Raw genomic sequence first — 19,355 nt, 5'->3', positions numbered from 1 at the left:
TTTGGCAGCACATCTCATGAAATTGAAGCTCCAGACATCTGTGAGCGCCGCTGTTTTATCCTTGAGATGGCCTGCTGGAACACTGATTGATGAATAAAGATCACAGATTGAGTACTGTTTGAATGGACACACCATCACATTCATGAACCAACTCACTTTCAGACTCTTCAGACTTTACACCGCACATTCAGACAATCAAAATTAACAGCAGGCAGACATGATGATTCATGAGTGGCATTTTTTTTTTTTTTTTAGTGAGATAAAAGATCAGATAATGAACTTGTATCTGTATATTAAAGTGATTACTATGCTATACCACAGTGGAATGAATATAAGTTGAAGCTACAGCAAAGAGTGGGAGAGTGACCCAACTCTCAAACCGTGGATTGTTCTGTTTGATGTAAAAGTGGTAAGTGCATGATTATTATTGTCATTCATTTTTTGACAAATTTTCGCCTGTTGTGGTGTGCACATGTGTGAGTAAAATGAATGCAGAAACATATTTGTCATATTTCCTCTTTTTTTCTAACTGCATTTGCCACATTTCCTCTTTTTTTTTTTCTAACTGCATTTGCCATGTTTTGATCTGTTTCCCTGTTGTATTGTTCTCCTGTCTGTGAAATTCATTCATTCTTACCATTTTATTTTGTCACTATTTAGTTTTTTTTTTTTTTTTAAATAAAGGTACTTATAAGCCATGCTCAGTATAAAATTCGATCACATTCTTTTGGGTTTTTGTTGGAGTGGGCGGGTTTTGGAGAGTTTTTGGGCTGGAATCTTTGGATCAATCTGGCAACACTTAATGGGTGTGAACAAAAAAAAACATCACTCAGTCGGGAATTCTACGAATGTTTTATGTTTTGGATTCCTCTTTCAGTTCGATAAAATAACCATGAACAGTTAGTAAAACACAGTCGTTTTAAAATATTTGTTTTTAGTCGTTTTTAGTGCTCTGTTATTCGGTTTTATGTGCAGCTCAGGCACGAGAGAGACGGGAGCAGATTCCTTCACTGCAAGATCATGAATCTTAAAGCAGATATGACGGAACTCTACAGCGAAACGAGGAACATTGTTTTACTCTCTGTCTTTCTGACAGTTTTGAATGGTGAGTCTGACAGTTTGAATGGTGAGATATTTAACTATGGTGAGATATTTAACACTTTTGGTTTCGCTATAGTTGCGCATGCGCTCTGCACGTTTGATGCAAACCAGACAGAATCCTAAGAGATGCAGATGAAATCTGCGCAGAACCGATCACCGCTGATCACTGCGAGATGCATGCCGGTGCTTCTCAATACTCAGATTGATGCTTCCTTGTTTCCTCGCTCCTCCGTCCTCCTGTGACCCGGATACCGATCAACATAAGCCATCTTGATTTTTCGAGGCTTTTTTTTTTTTTTTTTAGGCCTACATTCACATGTAGAAATAAATGAATAAATAAATAAATGAATAAATACGTAAATGCAGAATTAAATAAATAAATAAATGTAGAAATACATAAATAAATGAATAAATAAGTATATGAAGAAATAAATATAGAAATACATAAATAAATAAATGTAGAAATACATAAATAAATAAATGCATAAATAAATAAATAAATGCAGATATGCATAAATGAACGAATACATAAATAATTTTGTCAAAAGTGTCATTTTTAATTGTTATTTTTGTACCATTTGTGTTATACTACATTTTTTCTACATTTATTTATGTTTATATTTATTTCTACATTTCTACATTTATTTCTGTATTTTTGAGTACGTATGTTAATGTGGTAGGCGGTCCTAAGCTCTCTCAATGCAGGATTGGTTAAACAGGATTGTTTTCGTTGCGGCTGTACTGTGGATACTAGCTCCGTTAAATATGGCGGGTTTTTAAGTACCATTGTTAATGATTTGCGTTTAATAGCAAATGATATAGATCATGCACCAAGCGATTACCTTCTGTTTCGTTGTGTAGTGGATGATTTAGATAAAAACCCGCCGTATTTAACAGTACTAGTATCCACAGTACAGCAGTAACGATAACGATCCTGTTTAGCCAATCCTGCATTGAGAGGGCTTAGGACCGCCTACCTTATTAACATACGTACACAGAAATACAGAAATAAATAAATGTAGAAATGTAGAAATAAATAAATAAATGTAGAAAAAATTTAGTATAACACAAATGGTACAAAAATAGCACAATGAAAAATTATACTTTTTGACAAAATTATTTATTTATGTATTCATTCATTTATGCCTATCTGCATTTATTTATTTATTTCTGCATTTACGTATTTATATATTTATACTTAAGTCATTTCTCATCCTTCATAATTCTGTGACTTTGTTTAGTTGGCAGAGAAAATAAAACACATGCACCATTTGTTTGGCATCGATTAATACTCAATACTAATTAAATAAACTCAGCAAAAACAAAGTTATGACTGCTGCATATTTACACTTATGGGTCTGCGAGTTTATCTGCTTAGAGATCGCAACTTATTTGAACTGTGTGAACTCCCATTTAAAGGTGCAATATGTAAGAATTTTGCAGTAAAATATACAAGAACCACTAGGCCAGTGTTATATACTTTGTTCACTTGAGTACTTGCAATATCCCAAATGTTTCCAACTATTTGTAAATCGTGAGAAAATTGCAATTTTAACCAAGGACGTGTGAGGAGTCGCTTGTCATTTGCGTCATACCCGCGTTACCCTTGGTTTCCGGTTTTATTTTGTAGAAACCATGGAAACACCAAAGACGCTTTAATATTTACATGATTTAATAGACAATCGAACAACTGTTTTGATATATTTATAGACAGAAAACTAATTGTTGTTATATAGCTCAACACATTTAGTCTTATTGTTTAAATCTAATTTTCTTGATTTTTTTGCGAGTACCATGCTTTACCATGCCTCAGAGAAGAACACTATTTTGTGAAGTAGCTAACATAGCATAATCAGATGCAGCTTTATTTTTAATAACAGTAATGCAGCATTTTCTCCATCATACAATACATTTTCAAAATGAATTGCATGCCATTTATCAACACAAGCCATCCAGCATTTAATATGATATTCTAAAATCGATCTATCTTACTGCAGTGTGTAACAGTGTCTCACAGCAGCCGCCGAGCGAACGCACAGAGTAACGTTATAACATCATTTTCAACACACTCAAATGTATCTAATATGATAAACAGAGCTGTGTTACCTCATACTCATGACCAGAAAAGCGGAAGCGGCACCGTCGACTGTGTCATAATAAAAGTCCCGCTGCTCGTGAGGCGTGTGTTGCGCAATCACTCCAGTGGCCTCGTTCAGCTCCCACAACACTCGGTCCTGCTCTGCTTCATACTACAGTAACGTTAATAATCACATCCATGAACATGATTTGTTCCCGATTCCTATCCCAATTCTTTTCCACCGACCGTTGAGATGAAGACCACATATCCCAAGATTCCACGCTCAAACTTGGCGTCATCAAGCTACGCCTTTGTTTTGAATAGGCCTCTAGCGACCTCTAGCAGTGAAAATATTACATACTGCACCTTTAATGGCAGAGATGTTGACTTTCACTTTTTTCAAGCAGATGCAAATCTGTCATTATATAATCTTATGCAGCTTGTGCTGTAGGCTATAGGCCATTCCAAGTGTTCTGGAAGTATACTGTAGGGTTTGGTGAGAAACAAACCAAAAATGGCAAGTTATTTATGAAAATCTTGCAATGTAATCCTGTGTGCAAGTGTGCTGCGGTTCAAGCCGTGCACAAGGCAGCCACAGCTGCTTTATAACACTTTGAGTGTAAAACTGTAATTTTAAAACTATGATCAAAACTTTGTTAATTTTGATTCCTGTGTAAATGCATTTTTTTTTTTTTTTTTTTTTTTTCTTTTTGTATAGCGCTTTTCACAATACATATCGTTTCAAAGCAGCTCTACAGAGAGTGCATGTCAACATTACAATTTGGAGACTGCAGTTAGCTAATAATGTAATAATTTAGGCGATTAACATACAATCTCTGTTAGCAATTTAATTGAAGGTAGAAGCAAAGAGCTCCTGGAAAAATGAATTACATATTAACAATAATTAGGATATATAGAAATTTGCGAATGTGCGTGTTGATCCAGATGTTGCATCTTCTGAAGTCATCGCAGGAGTTGGCGCCGTCTCTTCCAAAGTTTTAGTCATCTGAGGTCTTCTTAAGAGGCTGGATCCAAACTGAAACTGATGTACATTAATGTCAGTTCAAAATAGCATTTTCGTGGTTTTATGCCACTTCAGATTTGAAGATTTTTCTGTTTGCAGGTGTGTCTGGTGAGGTTGGTGAAACTAAGAAGCTGTCCATTTTGGAGGGAGATTCCATTACATTACACACCAACCTTACTGAAATACACGAGGTTGATCTGATGATGTGGATGTATGGAGCTCAGAAGTCTATTATCGCTAAACTCAGTGGAAAAAATCTGATGATTTCATATTATGATGTTGATGACGGACGATTCGGAGACAGACTGCAGCTGGACAATCAGACCGGATCCCTGACCATCAGTGACATCAGGACCAAACACTCTGGAGATTATCAGCTAAGGATCATCAGCAGCAAGACCTCATACAAGACATTTAGTGTGACCGTCCATGGTGAGTGGCTTAGGTCTAGATGTTTTATAGCCCTGTTGTCTGTGTACAAAAACTTTAATACCATGGTCTGTCTGTAAACTCAATTCTGATTGGCTATATAGGTGTGCAGTTAAACCGTTCAATGCACAGGTAGTTCCAAGTCAGTTTAATCACTGTTCTGTATTGCACTATTTTCATTGAAACACATACATCAGTCGCACACATCATGAGGCTGGTTTGAAGTTCTGTGTTTACCTTTTGGGCTTAAAAAATTCCACTGCTTCCTTTTAACGGTTGGCATTAGTGTTGAAAGATTTAAAGGGAAAGCGTTGATTTGTGTACATTGATGACATTGTGATGTATTCGAAGACAAAGGAAGAGCATTTTCCTGTACCTCAATGCTTGAAGGAGGTAGAAAAGTTCTTGCAAGATTATACCAAAGGTTTATTCCTAAATTTTCTGAGAAATCTGCACCATTGCATGCTTTAAAAAGAAAATGAGCAAAATGGTCTTGGACAGAGGAATGTCAGAAATCTTCTGAATTGATTAAACAAGATTTGACCAATGCACCTGTCTTGTTTTCCCCTGATTTGTCAAAGACTTTCAAAGTTCAGACTGACGCTAGCAACGTGGGTTTAGGAGCTGTCCTAACACAAGAAATAGGAGTAGAACATGTCATAGCCTACCCTTCACACCCGCTACAAGAAGTTTAGAAGTCCTATTCATTTCCAGAGAAGGAATGCTGTGCAGTCATATGGGCTGTAGAGAAATGGAGACCCTATCTGGAAGGCAGATGTTTTTAAGTGATCACTGATCATTTGGCTCTTATGTGGGTGTCAACCACCCAATGCCATCTTCCAGATTGACCCAATGGGCCATCCTGACTGCAAGAATTTGACTACAGTGTCAAGGATCGTATAGGTCAGTGCAACATCGTGCCAGATACTCTCTCACATAATCTCCCAGATGTCTCTTCACTCCCTTTGTTAGCCCTTGTCAAATCACAGGACTCATCTACCACTTTTTCCAGTTTTCCGATAGAATGGTCTGACATTGCCAAATCCCAACAGGATGATCCGGAAGTCCAAGAAGTCGCCAACAAAGCCAGGTCACTCACAGACCCCAACCCATCACACATACATTACCTGTTACAGAATGGATTTCTTTTCCACAGCATGCCAGATGGACAGAAAGGGCCAAAGTTACAGCTTGTCATTCCTGCTTGCCTATGAAAAGATTTCCTTGCATATGCACATGACAACCTGATAGGTGGACACCTTGGTAGGCTCAAGACTCTATTGAGGTTAGTAGATATCTGTTATTGGCCTAAGCTGCGCTCAGATGTCTGGAAGTATTGCAAAAAATGTCAGGTTTGTCAAGAATACAAACCCTCAATTTCCAAGTTAGCCAGTCATATGCAGTCGACCTCTGTGTTGGAACCTGGTCATATGTTAGGGTTCGACCCCAGTGTATTTGGTATCTGACCGAGGAACTCAGTTCACTTCCCAACTCCTCCATTTGTATGCAAGCAATGGAGTGTCATCCAGAAATTGACTACTACAGCACATCCTCAAACTAACCTCAGTGAACGGGTCAACCGTACTCTCCAGACCATGATCTCGTCCTACATTCAATATCACCACCGGCACTGGGACAGATAGTTGGTGGAGATCCGTTTTGCCATTAACACGGCTTGGCAGGAGAGCACGGGATTTACTCCAGGTGAATTCATGTAAGGAAGGAAACTGAAAGGACCTCTAGAAAGAGCCATTCAAAAACCTTCAGATTCAGACAGTCCTGTGTTAGAAAGACAGAAAGACCTGATAAGATCTGTGCAAAGGAATACGGAACGAGCTCAAGTAAAACAGAGACGGTACTATGACCAAGTTAGGGATTTGGTTGGATTCACACTCATCTTTTGTCACATGCCAGTGATGGATTTGTGGCTAAACTTTGTATGAAGTGGAAAGATCCTACCAGGATTGTCAAATGTCTTGGTCCTGTTAATTTTTCTGTGTCTTTTATAGAAGATCCTGCTTTTTTGATGATGCTTTTCCACTGCATGGTATGGCTCACTTTTTAGTGCTTTTCCACTTCATGGTACGGCTCGGTATGGCTCGCTTAAATAATACAACCTTGGGTGAGGTTCCAAGTGTGCCGTACTAATACTAAAATGTGATGTGTAAACACTGCAGATCATTGATTGGTCAGAGAGAATAGCAGCATCCACAGAGACAGGCAGAGACACTACCATCGTCATTGGATTTGCAACATGAGACACCAAACCTGCTAGATTTAAATAGTCAGCAACAGCCATAATTTTTGATAATTGAGGGGGAAGAATATGTAACAGTCACAGCCGGTTACAAGGCATGCTATCTTTTCTGGGGGCTACGTTCATCCTCACCACTAGGGGTCACTAATATCACTCTATGTTTTGTATAAAATGGGGAAGTAGCAGAAGAATCAGATCCAGTTTAATTTGCCTCATGCTGTCTGCTGCTCTTGCTTTTAAATCCTTGTTTGGGAAACTGTTTGTTGCCCAAATGTAAGTGTTGCTTTATTTCATGTTTTGCTTTTTGTATGTCTTTTTGTAGAGCAGTTTTTTATGTTATGCTTACTCCTGGATTATTTACTGGAGGACCTACTGTCTTGATTACCTTTGGATGCAGTAATGTCATTGGCCAAAGGACTGTAAAGAACATAACTTTTTTTTATGTAAGAATGAAATCTATACGCCATCTTACAAACTATAAAAACAAGATGGATCTCATCCTCAGGAAACTGGCATTTGACGTCTCATGTACCTTCCATACCTACCATTAAAGGGTTAGTTCACCCAAAAATGAAAATAATGTCATTTATTACTCACCCTCATGCCGTTCCACACCTGTAAGACCTTCGTTAATCTTCGGAAATCTTCACAAATTAAGATATTTTTGTTGAAATATGATGGCACCATGAGGCCTGCATAGCCAGCAATGACATTTCCTCTCTCAAGATCCATAAAGGTACTAAAAACATATTTAAATCAGTTCATGTGAGTACAGTGGTTCAATATTAATATTATAAAGTGATGAGAATATTTTTGGTGCGCCAAAAAAAACAAAATAATGACTTATATAGTGATGGCCGATTTCAAAACACTGCTTCAGGAAGCTTCGGAGCGTTATGAATCAGCGTATCGAATCTTGATTCGGATCACGTGTTAAACCGCCAAACTGCTGAAATCACGTGACTTTGGTGCTCCGAACCGCTGATTCGACACACTGATTCATAACGCTCCGAAGCTTCATGACGCAGTGTTTTGAAATCGGCCATCACTATACAATTCGTTATTTTTTATTTTTTTTTGGCGCACCAAAAATATTCTCGTCGCTTTATAATATTAATATTGAACCTCTGTACTCACATGAACTGATTTAAATATGTTTTTAGTACATTAATGGATCTTGAGAGAGGAAATGTCATTGCTGGCTGTGCAGGCCTCACTGAGCCATCAGATTTAAACAAAAATACCTTAATTTGTGTTCCGAAGATTAACGAAGGTCTTATGGGTGTGGAACGGCATGAGGGTGAGTAATTAATGACATTATTTTCATTTCTGGGTGAACTAACCCTTTAACTCATTCTCCATTAACTCAATTTGTGCAGCATTTGCTGTTTTTGTTATGCTAAGATGTGAAACTCTCTTGTTAAACATGTGATCAAGCAGTGAAATTGGAAATCTGTTTTTGTTTTTTGTTTTTTCTCCAGATGTGTTTTTTGCTGGGATAACAAACAAGAAAGAAGGAGAATCCATCACTCTACATTCTGGTGTTAATGAAATTCAGAAACGTGATGTGATTCTGTGGATGTTTGGACCATTGAATCCAGACATTTTAATAGCTGAAATCAATATTACAGTTCATAAGATCTCATATAGTAAAGATGTGAGATTCAGTGACAGACTACAGCTGGATGATCAGACTGGATCTCTGACCATCATAAACAGCAGAACCACAGATACTGGAGTTTATCAACTACAGATCACCAACACTAAAGAGACCTTTTACAAGAGATTTGATGTTTTTGTTGGTGAGTAGATCACGTTTTAATGATCCTTTTTACATTGCAATATATTATGCTTTAAAAAAACAATGAATTGTTCAAATTCTATGGTAATGTTATTATAGAATGTGTGAAAAGATTTATAATGTTTGCATTCATGATTTTTTTGTGGGAAATACCTTGAAACTGTTGTCTGGATTTACAGCTTTTAGGTGTTTAATCGTCAAACCAAATATTGATGCACCTCTTGATGGAAATAAATGTTGTGATGTTATTTCCATCAAGAGGTGTATCAATTTTTGGTGAAGATCATGTACTGACAATGCAAGAGGTGAGCACTCTGTAAAGTCTCCTCCAGCACATCCCAAAGACTGTTAATGAATTTAAGGTCACAACTCAGAGGTGCAAATTCATGTGTGAAAATTATTCTTCATACTTCCTCCAAAACATTCTTTCACAGTTTGAAGCCTGATGAATCTTGGCTCCGTGAGTATGGACATGATGTGTCTTCTGACATGGTTGTTTAAGAAATTAAAAGCTACACACTCCATCTTTTAGGGTTAAAAGAACTGTTGCCAATCATGTAAACATGCTAGAAACATCTTATCACTGTAATAATGATCCAACCATAGATCTTTGTGCAATAAGTAGTATTTGAACTACGTTGTTGGACATTGTTGATATTTGAAATCAACCCAAACAAACCAAACCCACTCTCTTCATTGCTCTGCCTCCAAAACTCACATGCCAATCCTAACCACCCTGCTCCAAGTCAGTCTCGAACCCCGGCCAGATCGCCGCTGAATGCACTACCAATGACGCTAAACACCACATTCTCTAGCGATCCTCAGTGTGCAATAGTTTAACAGCAAAACTCGCACTATCTGGCCACTGTTGCACACACAATGCGAGTGGATGTCTGTTTATGCAACAAAATGCCCCCTAACTTCCAAACAGTGTTTTTGAAATACTACTGAGTCCCCCATTAAGTATTTACCTATTAAAATCCAAACAGCAACATTTTTTTTTTTTTTTTTTTTTTTGCAAGGCAGAAATGATAGTTCTTTACTTAGCCTATAATAAAACAGTACATAAATATGTATGGGCCTTTTTAATTACTTTTTTTAAGAATTGATTGTTTTGTGTTTATGCATCAATGCTGATGTGAAGGATTCTGCATCGCCATGCATCGTAAAAATTATTATATTCCACAGCTGTAATATGCAACACAAACAACTCCCTTCACAGCCCTTTAACCTGAATCAGATTTAATCCCTCAGATTTATTGAGATCTTATTTTATTTATGTAATTCATATATTTTTAAGGTCAGACTTACATGACTCATTTCCACTAATGACTGTCTCTTTCTCTAGCTGTTCCTGATCCAACTCTGTCTTCAGGTGTTTTAGCTGCACTGGTTTGTATCTTTGCGCTGCTGGTTGTGGCTGCAGTTGTAATCGCTGGTGTGTGTTACTATCGCCGCAAGTACTCTCGACTGAAGGGTAAGATTCAGATTTCCTACTTGATTTTTTTTTAAGTCATTAAAAGGTTTCAAGGAAATAATTCAACACCATAAAAGTAAGAAAATGTTACTGTGGGTTCTTTAGAGAGATTGAGAGAACTGGGCATTTACAAGCTATTAAACTGCAGATTTTCAGATTAACATCAGTAGAGTTCTTGATTGTATTGTGTGTTTATTGTGTATATGATGGTTTCATTCAGTTTGTTCACTCACAAAATATTTTTTTTCCTTCTCTGGGTGCTATGAACAGATGAAATGAAGACAAAAGAAGTGACAGAGGGAGATTCTGTCACTCTACACACTGGTATAACTGAACTACAGAGATATGATAAAATACTCTGGAGTTTCGGGCCTAGAGGCTCAAATTCATTGCTCATTGCTGAAATTCTCGAAAGGACCAGTAAGATCTCATTTGGAGATGACGAGAGATTCAGAGACCGACTGCAGCTAAACAGCGAGACTGGAGATCTCACCATTAGAGATGTCAAATTCACACACTCGGGAGATTATCATCTGAAGCTCTTCAGCAACAAAATGATCAAGTCCAAAAGATTCAGGGTTATTCTCTATGGTGAGCAGCTCAGTCTCAATGTGATTAATATTATCAGTGCTGCTACTCTAGACTTCTTGCTTTTAGTGCAGGTTATTAGGGGCCAATCACTGAAGGTGTGTTAGCTTACAGTCGTTAGAAAGTCATGAAATGGCGTTCGCTACTCATTTCGCTAGTGTGATGCATTTCTAAGTCAAATATGGTGTTTAACTTTTTCCCTTCAGACATTTTTTTGAAAAAGTTGGCAGTCAGCAGAAGCATTTTTCATAATTTTCACACAACCTTCATGTCCCCCAGAATATTTTGTTGAATGAATATCTGAACATGCAATATATCAAAAGAAAGAATACAGCCTCTGTGTTTACACGGAAATAATGTGCTAAAAACAGATGACGGCGTTCACACGGATCTGAAAAAACAAGTAAAAAGGCTGTATCGTACTGCCAGGCCAAAACGCCTAAAAATTCTGTTTTAAGTTGAAAATGGTGTTATGTAAAGTAAACCCTAATTTTCATTTTTTTTTTTTTTAAAACTGTTTTTGTCAAACAGTTGGTCCGGATGGGATTCAGAACAATGATCAAAACACAGATGGAGTAGATTAAGTCCATCAACACCCCCAAAGCCTCAGTCATTTCTTCTTCATGGGTTCAGCATTTCATTCAGCTGTATTTGTATGCTGTTTAATATCTGATGATGGCATTATTTTACATTTTACATGCTTTTATTGCTTGTTTCTGCTTCTTCTTCTCCTGTGTTTTGATCTGAAGATTCTGTACTCTTTCAGAAGATGTGTAATAGCGCCCCCTACCTTACAACAGTCAAAACATGGATTGATGGAAAATTCCGTCAATGGCAGGGAAAAGGAGTTAATGTGAAAAATGTAGGGTGGGATTAGGGATGTGCATTATTGACAAATTTATATCTAGAGTTTCTGGGATTTTGTTGATATTTGGGATGGGATTTTTTCCATCCACTTATCCTCGCATGGTGGTCTTCCACTGATTTAATTATCAGTTGATCTTAAAGGGATAGTTCTCCCAAAAATGAAAATGTGATGTTTATCTGCTTACACCCAGGGCATCCAAGATGTAGGTGACTTTGTTTCTTCAGTAGAACACAAATGATGATTTTTAACTCCAACCGTTGGAGTTAAAAACCATCATTTGTGTTCTACTGAAGAAACAAAGTCACCTACATCTTGGATGCCCTGGGTGTAAGCAGATAAACATCACATTTTCATTTTTGGGTCAACTATCCCTTTAATGTGGTCAGAGCAGTGGCACAGTATAATGAAATATAAGCAGTGGTAAAATATTGTTTGCTCATTGAGATTCAGGTTAGAAACCGGTCAGTGTGTCACGTCATGATCCTGTTCCCTCCTCTCCCCTTAATTTACTGTCTTCCTGTGCTGTCCTATAAAAAAATTGGTGAATTAATCAAATATTAAGGTGAATGTGCTTAATGTTGCATGTATACCTTATGTTCAGGATTCAGATTTTCACCAGCTCACTCTTATTTGTTCTCATGTTCATATTTCTTCATGCTCAGTGGACTCACTACGATTCTCAGAGGGAGAAAACGTCACTCTAAACACTGGTGTTGGTGAACTACAGACAGATGATCAGGTGCTCTGGAGGTTTGGATCTGAAGACACCATTATAGCTAAAAGATATAGAAACACCAATCAGATCTCATATAATGATGCTCATGATGAGAGATTCAGAGGCAGACTGAATATGGATAATAAGACTGGATCTCTCAGTATCACAAACGCCAAAAGCACAGACTCTGGAGTTTATCACCTACAAATCAGCAGCAGAAATAACATCTCATATAAGAAGTTAAGAGTTACAGTATGGTGTGAGTAGCTAAAGTTTTTAATGAAATTATTATTATATTGAGTATTCAGAGAGATGTTCACCTGCACGTTCTTATGATCATATTTTTCTATATTTTTCTGTTGCATGTGGTGCCGTGACATGAAGTGGATACAGTGAAAGTGACCGCGGGAGACTCCGTCACTCTAAACACTAATATTCCTGAACTAGATGGAGACAGTAAGATACTGTGGACACATGGAGACAATGACACTTGCATTGCTGAAATCAACAAAGCCACCAGTAAGATCTCACTGTATCGTGGTAATGATGTGAGATTCAGAGACAGACTGCAGCTGGATCACCGGACCGGATCTCTGACCATCTGGAACATCAGCGTCGCACATTCTGATGTTTATAAGCTGCAGATCAGCAGCAGCAGAGGGAATAAATGCAAAAGATTGGTGGTTATTGTCAAAGGTGAGTATTTCATGTCTTTTAATGTAATAATGATTTGTTTCATTGTCTACAGAACTACAGTTTAGAAATGAACCTCAAAGACAAACTAGAGATTCTTGAAAGTAAAGAGTAAGATGAGAAAGTAAAACAAGTACATTTTACTAGCAGATTGTAAGATTATGACTGACAAACAAGTTGATAAATAAAAGCAGGGCTTAAATAAGAAGACAGAAATGATTATGAAATTCATCTAAATGTATTTCATGCTATATGACTTAGACTGAGCATTCAGTGCACCTGAGATGTTCATCTGCACACATTTTCTCTCTTTCTCTTCTATATGGTGCTGTAACAAATGAAGAAAACAAAGTGTCAGCGATGGAGGGAGAATGTGCCAAACTAAACACTGATATTAGTGAACTACAGAGAGATGTTCTGATACTGTGGATGTTCGGCCCCGACGACAATCTTATAGCTAAAGCTGATATAGAGAATAAGAGGACATGTACATATGATGGTTCTGGTGGGAGATTCAGGGACAGATTGGTGTTGGACCGTCAGACTGGATCTCTGACCATCACAAACATCACAAACACTGACTCTGGACTGTATAAACTCAAGATCATCAGCAGCAGAGAGACCAAATATAAGCGATTCAGAGTTACTGTGCATGGTGAGTAGCTCAAGTTATTGATTATTGATCAGATCTCTGTGAAGATACTACACAACCTTCCACTAAATGAAATCCAATTTTAGTAGTTAAATATATAATATGAAAGTAATCAACTGCTAGTAATGTTTCAGTTTAAAAGTTAGAAGTCCTACTTCCATGGACCAGTATTAAAAAGAAAACATACAGTATGGCAAAAACAAAGCTCATATAAAAAAGACTGATATTTGACATAAATTTGTCTTTGGTCATATAAAAATCTCTGATATTTACACTCTGTGAAACACTAGAAACACTAACACGCTCCATGTAGTTGCAACATCATCAGTCATTACTGTCTTTTCACCATCTGTGATTAGGGGTTCAAGCACGTAGTGCTGAAACCCTATTGTATTTGTTAAGATTTTTATTTTTATTTTTATTATTATTTTTCTTGTGCCGTAAAACGCATCGTGTAGCCCAAACCGTAAGTGCTAGAGACTTGAAACTTTGTCAGATGATAGTACAAAAATCGAGGAGGTTGACAAAGTATGACCCAAATCGGCCTATAGGTGGCGCTACAGCGATCAAAAGTGCGAAATGGCTCATAACTCCTAAACCGTTTGTCACAGACTGAAGTGTCTTATATCATTGGAAATCTGAGAACTTGACGAACAAAACGTATATCTCCGTATATCATTTCCGGTATGAAAATTTTATGTGAAAAACCTACTTTTGCGAACTAGTCCTAGGTTTTTCCCCTGATCGGAACGAAACCAGTGTAGGACAATTCTATAAACTCTCGATCAATAAATATCAAAAAAAAAGTTGAACTTTACCCTTTGGGTCGCTATAACTGGGTCATTTAGAAAATGGCCATGGCTAAATATACCTAAAAGCCTATAAAACCTAAACAAAAACTCAGAACTTCACGAAAATAGGTTAGCACATGCAGCATATGCCTCTAAAGAAGCGCGCCAATTTTTGTGTAGATCGGATAATAGGTGGCGCTATAATTGTGAAAAAACTTAAAAAAAACATGTTTTTTAATGGTTTTAGATGAAAATGTGTATAACTTCGTGTGTGGTCGACTTATTTTCACGGGAGTCACGTCCTTAGACTCCTGAATTCTTGCCGAGTCCAACGATACCAAACATGGTAGGTTTCACCTTATGGTTTGTGCTACGTTGTGATTTAGCGCTTAAAAAACTTTTGCGAATATCTTCGAAACCGTTAGTCCGATCGAGACGAAACCAGCATAGGAAACACGAAACCTAAGCTGATTAACTAAAAGTAAAAGCCCAAATGTCAAAATTTTGATAGGAAGTGGCAAAAAAATCCAATCAAACATGTTCTTGGGTCGTATTTTATGCTCTCATATATATATATATATATAAGCATCTATAACTTCAAAACGAAATGAGATATTTTCACCAAAATTGGGACACACTCTGAGGACACCTAAAAAAAATGGTGGAGATCGGACAATAGATGGCGCCATAACTGTCAAAAAACCTTTAGAAACCATGTTTTTCCTTACTGAATTGCCTGTATTGGATGTAAATGGTCTTTTCCATCTATGATCTAAGTGTTTACATGCTTGCTGAATAAAATATAATAACTTTTTATGTGCTTAAAGGCCTTAAATGCTTGAACCCCGGTAAATGCTGCTTGCAGCTTTAATTCTTTCTGTTTTCTTACAAGGAAAGTTGTGAGAGAGATGGACACAGGAGATGCTGCGGGATCCCACCAGAGAGAAAACTCAGAGGGGATGCCCTTGCTTCCAGTGAACAGCAGCAGTAGTGTTTGACAGAGTAATCTTATTCCCATTATTTTTATTCATTTATTTATTTATTTTTAATGAAGCATTAAGATCCACCCCACAAACAGACACTATCTGTTCGGTGCTGTTGAGCTGTGAAATTACTAAAAAAATAATTTTGTTTTGTAGTTATTACACACCAGTATTCCCTGCCTGATGTATGTGATGACATGAAAAGCAGGTTAATTTGCACGTTTAATAGTGGCGGCTGGTGCCAAAACATTTTGGGGCGGTGTAACAAACTGAAAATCACACCGTCAGAAGCAAGGGATTGAATGTGATTGTTAAATAGCCATTTGACAGTTGATATAATGGTGCTTAGCTAAAAAATTGACAATTTGACTGTTAAAACACATAATACGGTACCACTAATGAGTGAATTTGAGTTGATTGTGGGTTTATTATTGTCAGCAGTAAAGTGCCAGGACTTTGAGATGGCAAACAGGGAAAATGATAAAAGGCATTACATACACACTGCATCCAGTGTAGACAGCATTACTGATTGTAATGGGTGTTCTTTCATTTGGAAGGAATGCTACACCAACCTGAAACTTGTTCCACTTCAGTGGGGATGATCTCTTGCAGTCTCGAGCTTCTGAGACAGAAAGAGATTCATTGACAAGAGTCGAGAATGTAAGCAGTGATCATTGCACTCCGTTAGGATGGACTCATCTTTAGCAGAGGCTTGTTAAAGGCGATAAAATAATCGGATTAGATATCGCCCCAGAGCTCAACATGAGAAGGATAAGCATACATTGTCCACAGATGATTTCTATCATATACCATATCATATCATATAAAAATCAATTATTATTATTTTGTGTGTGTGGCTCAGGGAGGACGGCACCCTAGCGCCCTCTATTGGCCAGCCATCCCTGTGTTTAACCTTGAGGTCAGAACATTTCTGTCTGTCTTTAAAGGGGAACAGTGTGTCAGGTACTTTAACACTATCCATGTTGGGCTAGATTTTCCAGTATTTTCATGATACTTTTATTGCCAAAACATATCTATCTACAAGAGTAAATTCCAAACTGTGACACTAGAGATCTAGTAAATTACAAAGATAGCAGGAGAGAGTGTTTCTGCTTAAAACGGCACGATATATTAATAACACTGATGTGTTTGAGTCTGTGAATCCACAAGTGGTAGTGATATTTACCAAATCTTCACTCAGTAGAATGATTTCTGTCTAAAACGTATGAAATGTAACAAATGTATGTACTTTAATAAATACATTGAATTCTAATTCATTTGTATGTATTAATGTTTATTATAGAGTTCATTTCATTTAACTATTAGCACATTTATGTCATTTTGCCTGCTGTTTCCATTTTTAATTATACAATGTCATTATTTTGCTGTCTTGCCACCAGTCAATCTGTCTCAGATGTATTATTGATCTGAATAAGAGCTTCTGTAGACATATGACAGAAATAAAGTCAGTCTGGTTAGTAATAAGAATCTGGTAATGCTGTTTGTGGAGTTGTTTAATCCTCCTTTGCTGAGATCTTTTATCTTCAGTTGATTTCATCTAATGCCCGCTACACATTGTACAATTTTGTGCTGTCTCAGATGAAAGGTGACCAATCGTGGCGATTTATGTGGTCGTGGCCCCTGGTGGATGTCGTACATTAAGAGCGATTAAAAGATGGTCGTTGTCATGGTCTTGTGACCAAAGATAGCCTGCAATTATTTTAGCATGATCTCACAATGTGTTTGTTGCTATGACATGTCTACTGACCAGCCGATAAAAACACAATGTAATTTAATAGTTAATAATAGCACAAACACACTTGCATGTTCTAAAGTATTTAGCAAAGAGACTATCAGTATGCTGAAGAGTGCACAGCCATTACTTTTTAAATAAAGTAATGTATAGTCTTGATTGTGCTCGGCCAATCATCAACCTAACCACAGGCTCTACTCTACAGCACCTGTCACCTCGGTCTAGTGTGTTTCTTGGTTTTGTGACCGAACCCTGACACTCCCATATTCTCCGGTCTTTGTCTGTGTTCTTTGTTCTGTGTAAGCTCATGGCTAGCGATTGGTTATCACCGGTCATGTGCTTGTGCGTGATTTCAGGCTTGTTCAAGACATAGATATACTTAATAAAGGCTAGATGTCTCGTCCGCGCTGCTGGCCAATGGAGGTCGACGTCCGCACCTGGCGGCCATCTTGTAACAGTCAGCTCGCTCACTCGTAACATTGTGTTTTAATGGTGCATGTACTTTTTAAATAACCATAACTTGCTCAATTTTCTACTGATTTTCAAACTGTTTGGTTTGTTATAAACGTCAGAGATGTACTTATGACACTGCATACTTATGAATAATTATAACCATATGAAAATAACATTGAACTTTCAACAGGTGAAAGGTGATCCCACGGGCTCTCGTTTTGAGACTACGGCGATTGGAGCATCTGTAGGCTGCACAAAAGTCTGGCATCTTCTCCTATAAGGCCAGCAATTTCCTGTATCATAATGTAAGATGTTTTTAACAAACCAAACCGATTGGAAATCATGTGCAACTTAAGTTATATTGAAAAGAAAGAGCAATTCTGCCTCTCCCACTGATAGCAGCTAAACAACTACTAGGTTTCACTCAAAGCTTCTTGTTATTAGCCAGCTAATAACTACAACCACATCCACAAAGATTGTAATTTAGACAAAAGATTAGTTGTCATAAAATCGTTATTGGTGTCAGTAAAACCTATATAATTGAACAGCTCGATTGTGGTCTCAGCCTTGATAACTTACGCAAGTAGCCGTGATACACAACTATGCTGCACGATTAAGTCATTTTTCGAAAAGAAAAGCTGCAATTTCAACATGTTCAAGCATCCAGAATTAAAGCCACGTTAATGACGTTTGTAAGAAACCAATCCATTTGTAAATCCGTCAAGATTTCAGCGAGATAAGAGTATTTGTGTTCGTGCAGATCACTCACCTTACATCAGGTACCATAGAGCCCGCCAGAAAGCTTGCCTGTGACAAGATGGCCGCCGGTGATGACGTTAGAGACTCCGCCGTAAGACATCTAGCCTTTATTATGTATATCTATGGTTCAAGATGCATCGGTGCTACGCTGACAGATCAGTGCATGAAAAAGTACCGCGAGAGTGATTGGAGAGCATACGACTCGATATGCTTTTGAATCGCTCTTGCGGTAATTTGATGTCAGGCGCCGAGCGGTCTGCGCAGCGCCAATGCATCTCGAACAAGCCTCTCATGTTTGATGTGAGCACATGGCTTTTCCTGTCTATTGTCTGACCCCACCCATCTTGTTATCTGATTATTGGTTCAGTTTCCCCACCTGTCCTCCCTCGTTACCTCGTTGTGTTTGCTGTCCTGCGCTAGTTCGTTGTCGCAAATCGTTGCATGCTGTTGCGTCTCGTCGATACCCTGCCTGTTTGATAAATCCTGTCTTGTGTCTTGTAAAACTCTATAGGTCAAAAAAGAAGCCATATCTAAACATGATCCAGAAGCGCAGGCGTTTTCTCTGGGCCAAGGTAAAAATTTGGGTCCAAAAATTATTCAGACACTTTGACCTGACCATGTTTTGCTTAAGTGTTATCTTGCTTGAGTGTTAGCCCAAGATCCTAGGCCTATATATATATATATATATATTACAGTACTTTCTCAAGGATGTATATGTAAAAACAACCATCAGGAGATCAAAGAACACTGTTGACTAATATATATAGTATAACAGTATATTAACAACGAACTTTTAAGAATGAAGAAGGTTAAAGGCACTAGAAATGCAAATTAAATAGTTGTGGTTCAAACATTGTATAAGCTAAGAATGTCCATCAAGGTTCATTTGTATCCTCCTCTCCTATCTGACACCAGTAGAGATGTTTTGTGAAGC

The 19,355-nt window shown here is 37.6% G+C and overlaps 2 protein-coding genes across 5 annotated transcripts in view; one reads left to right on the top strand and one right to left on the bottom strand.

Moving 5' to 3' along the window:
- LOC127509938 (gastrula zinc finger protein XlCGF52.1-like) overlaps positions 1-19,355 on the bottom strand; it is a 316,344-nt gene that overhangs the window by 89,369 nt on the left and 207,620 nt on the right. The window lies entirely within an intron of this gene.
- Positions 287-16,729, top strand: LOC127509898 (uncharacterized). 2 transcript variants are annotated; one of them, XM_051889208.1, is made up of 9 exons: positions 287-1,105; positions 4,302-4,634; positions 8,370-8,690; positions 10,038-10,166; positions 10,437-10,757; positions 12,285-12,596; positions 12,722-13,033; positions 13,374-13,685; positions 15,371-16,729. In XM_051889208.1, the coding sequence occupies exons 1-9, from the start codon at positions 1,021-1,023 to the stop codon at positions 15,469-15,471; spliced, it is 2,226 nt and encodes a 741-aa protein (XP_051745168.1). In that variant the 5' UTR covers positions 287-1,020; the 3' UTR covers positions 15,472-16,729. The 2 variants fall into 2 exon arrangements, with proteins under 2 accessions (XP_051745168.1, XP_051745169.1); XM_051889209.1 differs by having other exon boundaries at positions 315-1,105; positions 15,366-16,729.

Source organism: Ctenopharyngodon idella, chromosome 3 (assembly GCF_019924925.1).
Source record: "Ctenopharyngodon idella isolate HZGC_01 chromosome 3, HZGC01, whole genome shotgun sequence".
NCBI lineage: Eukaryota > Metazoa > Chordata > Actinopteri > Cypriniformes > Xenocyprididae > Ctenopharyngodon > Ctenopharyngodon idella.
Note: the sequence above shows the minus strand (reverse complement) of the source record. Positions and strands in the feature narration are given on the sequence as shown.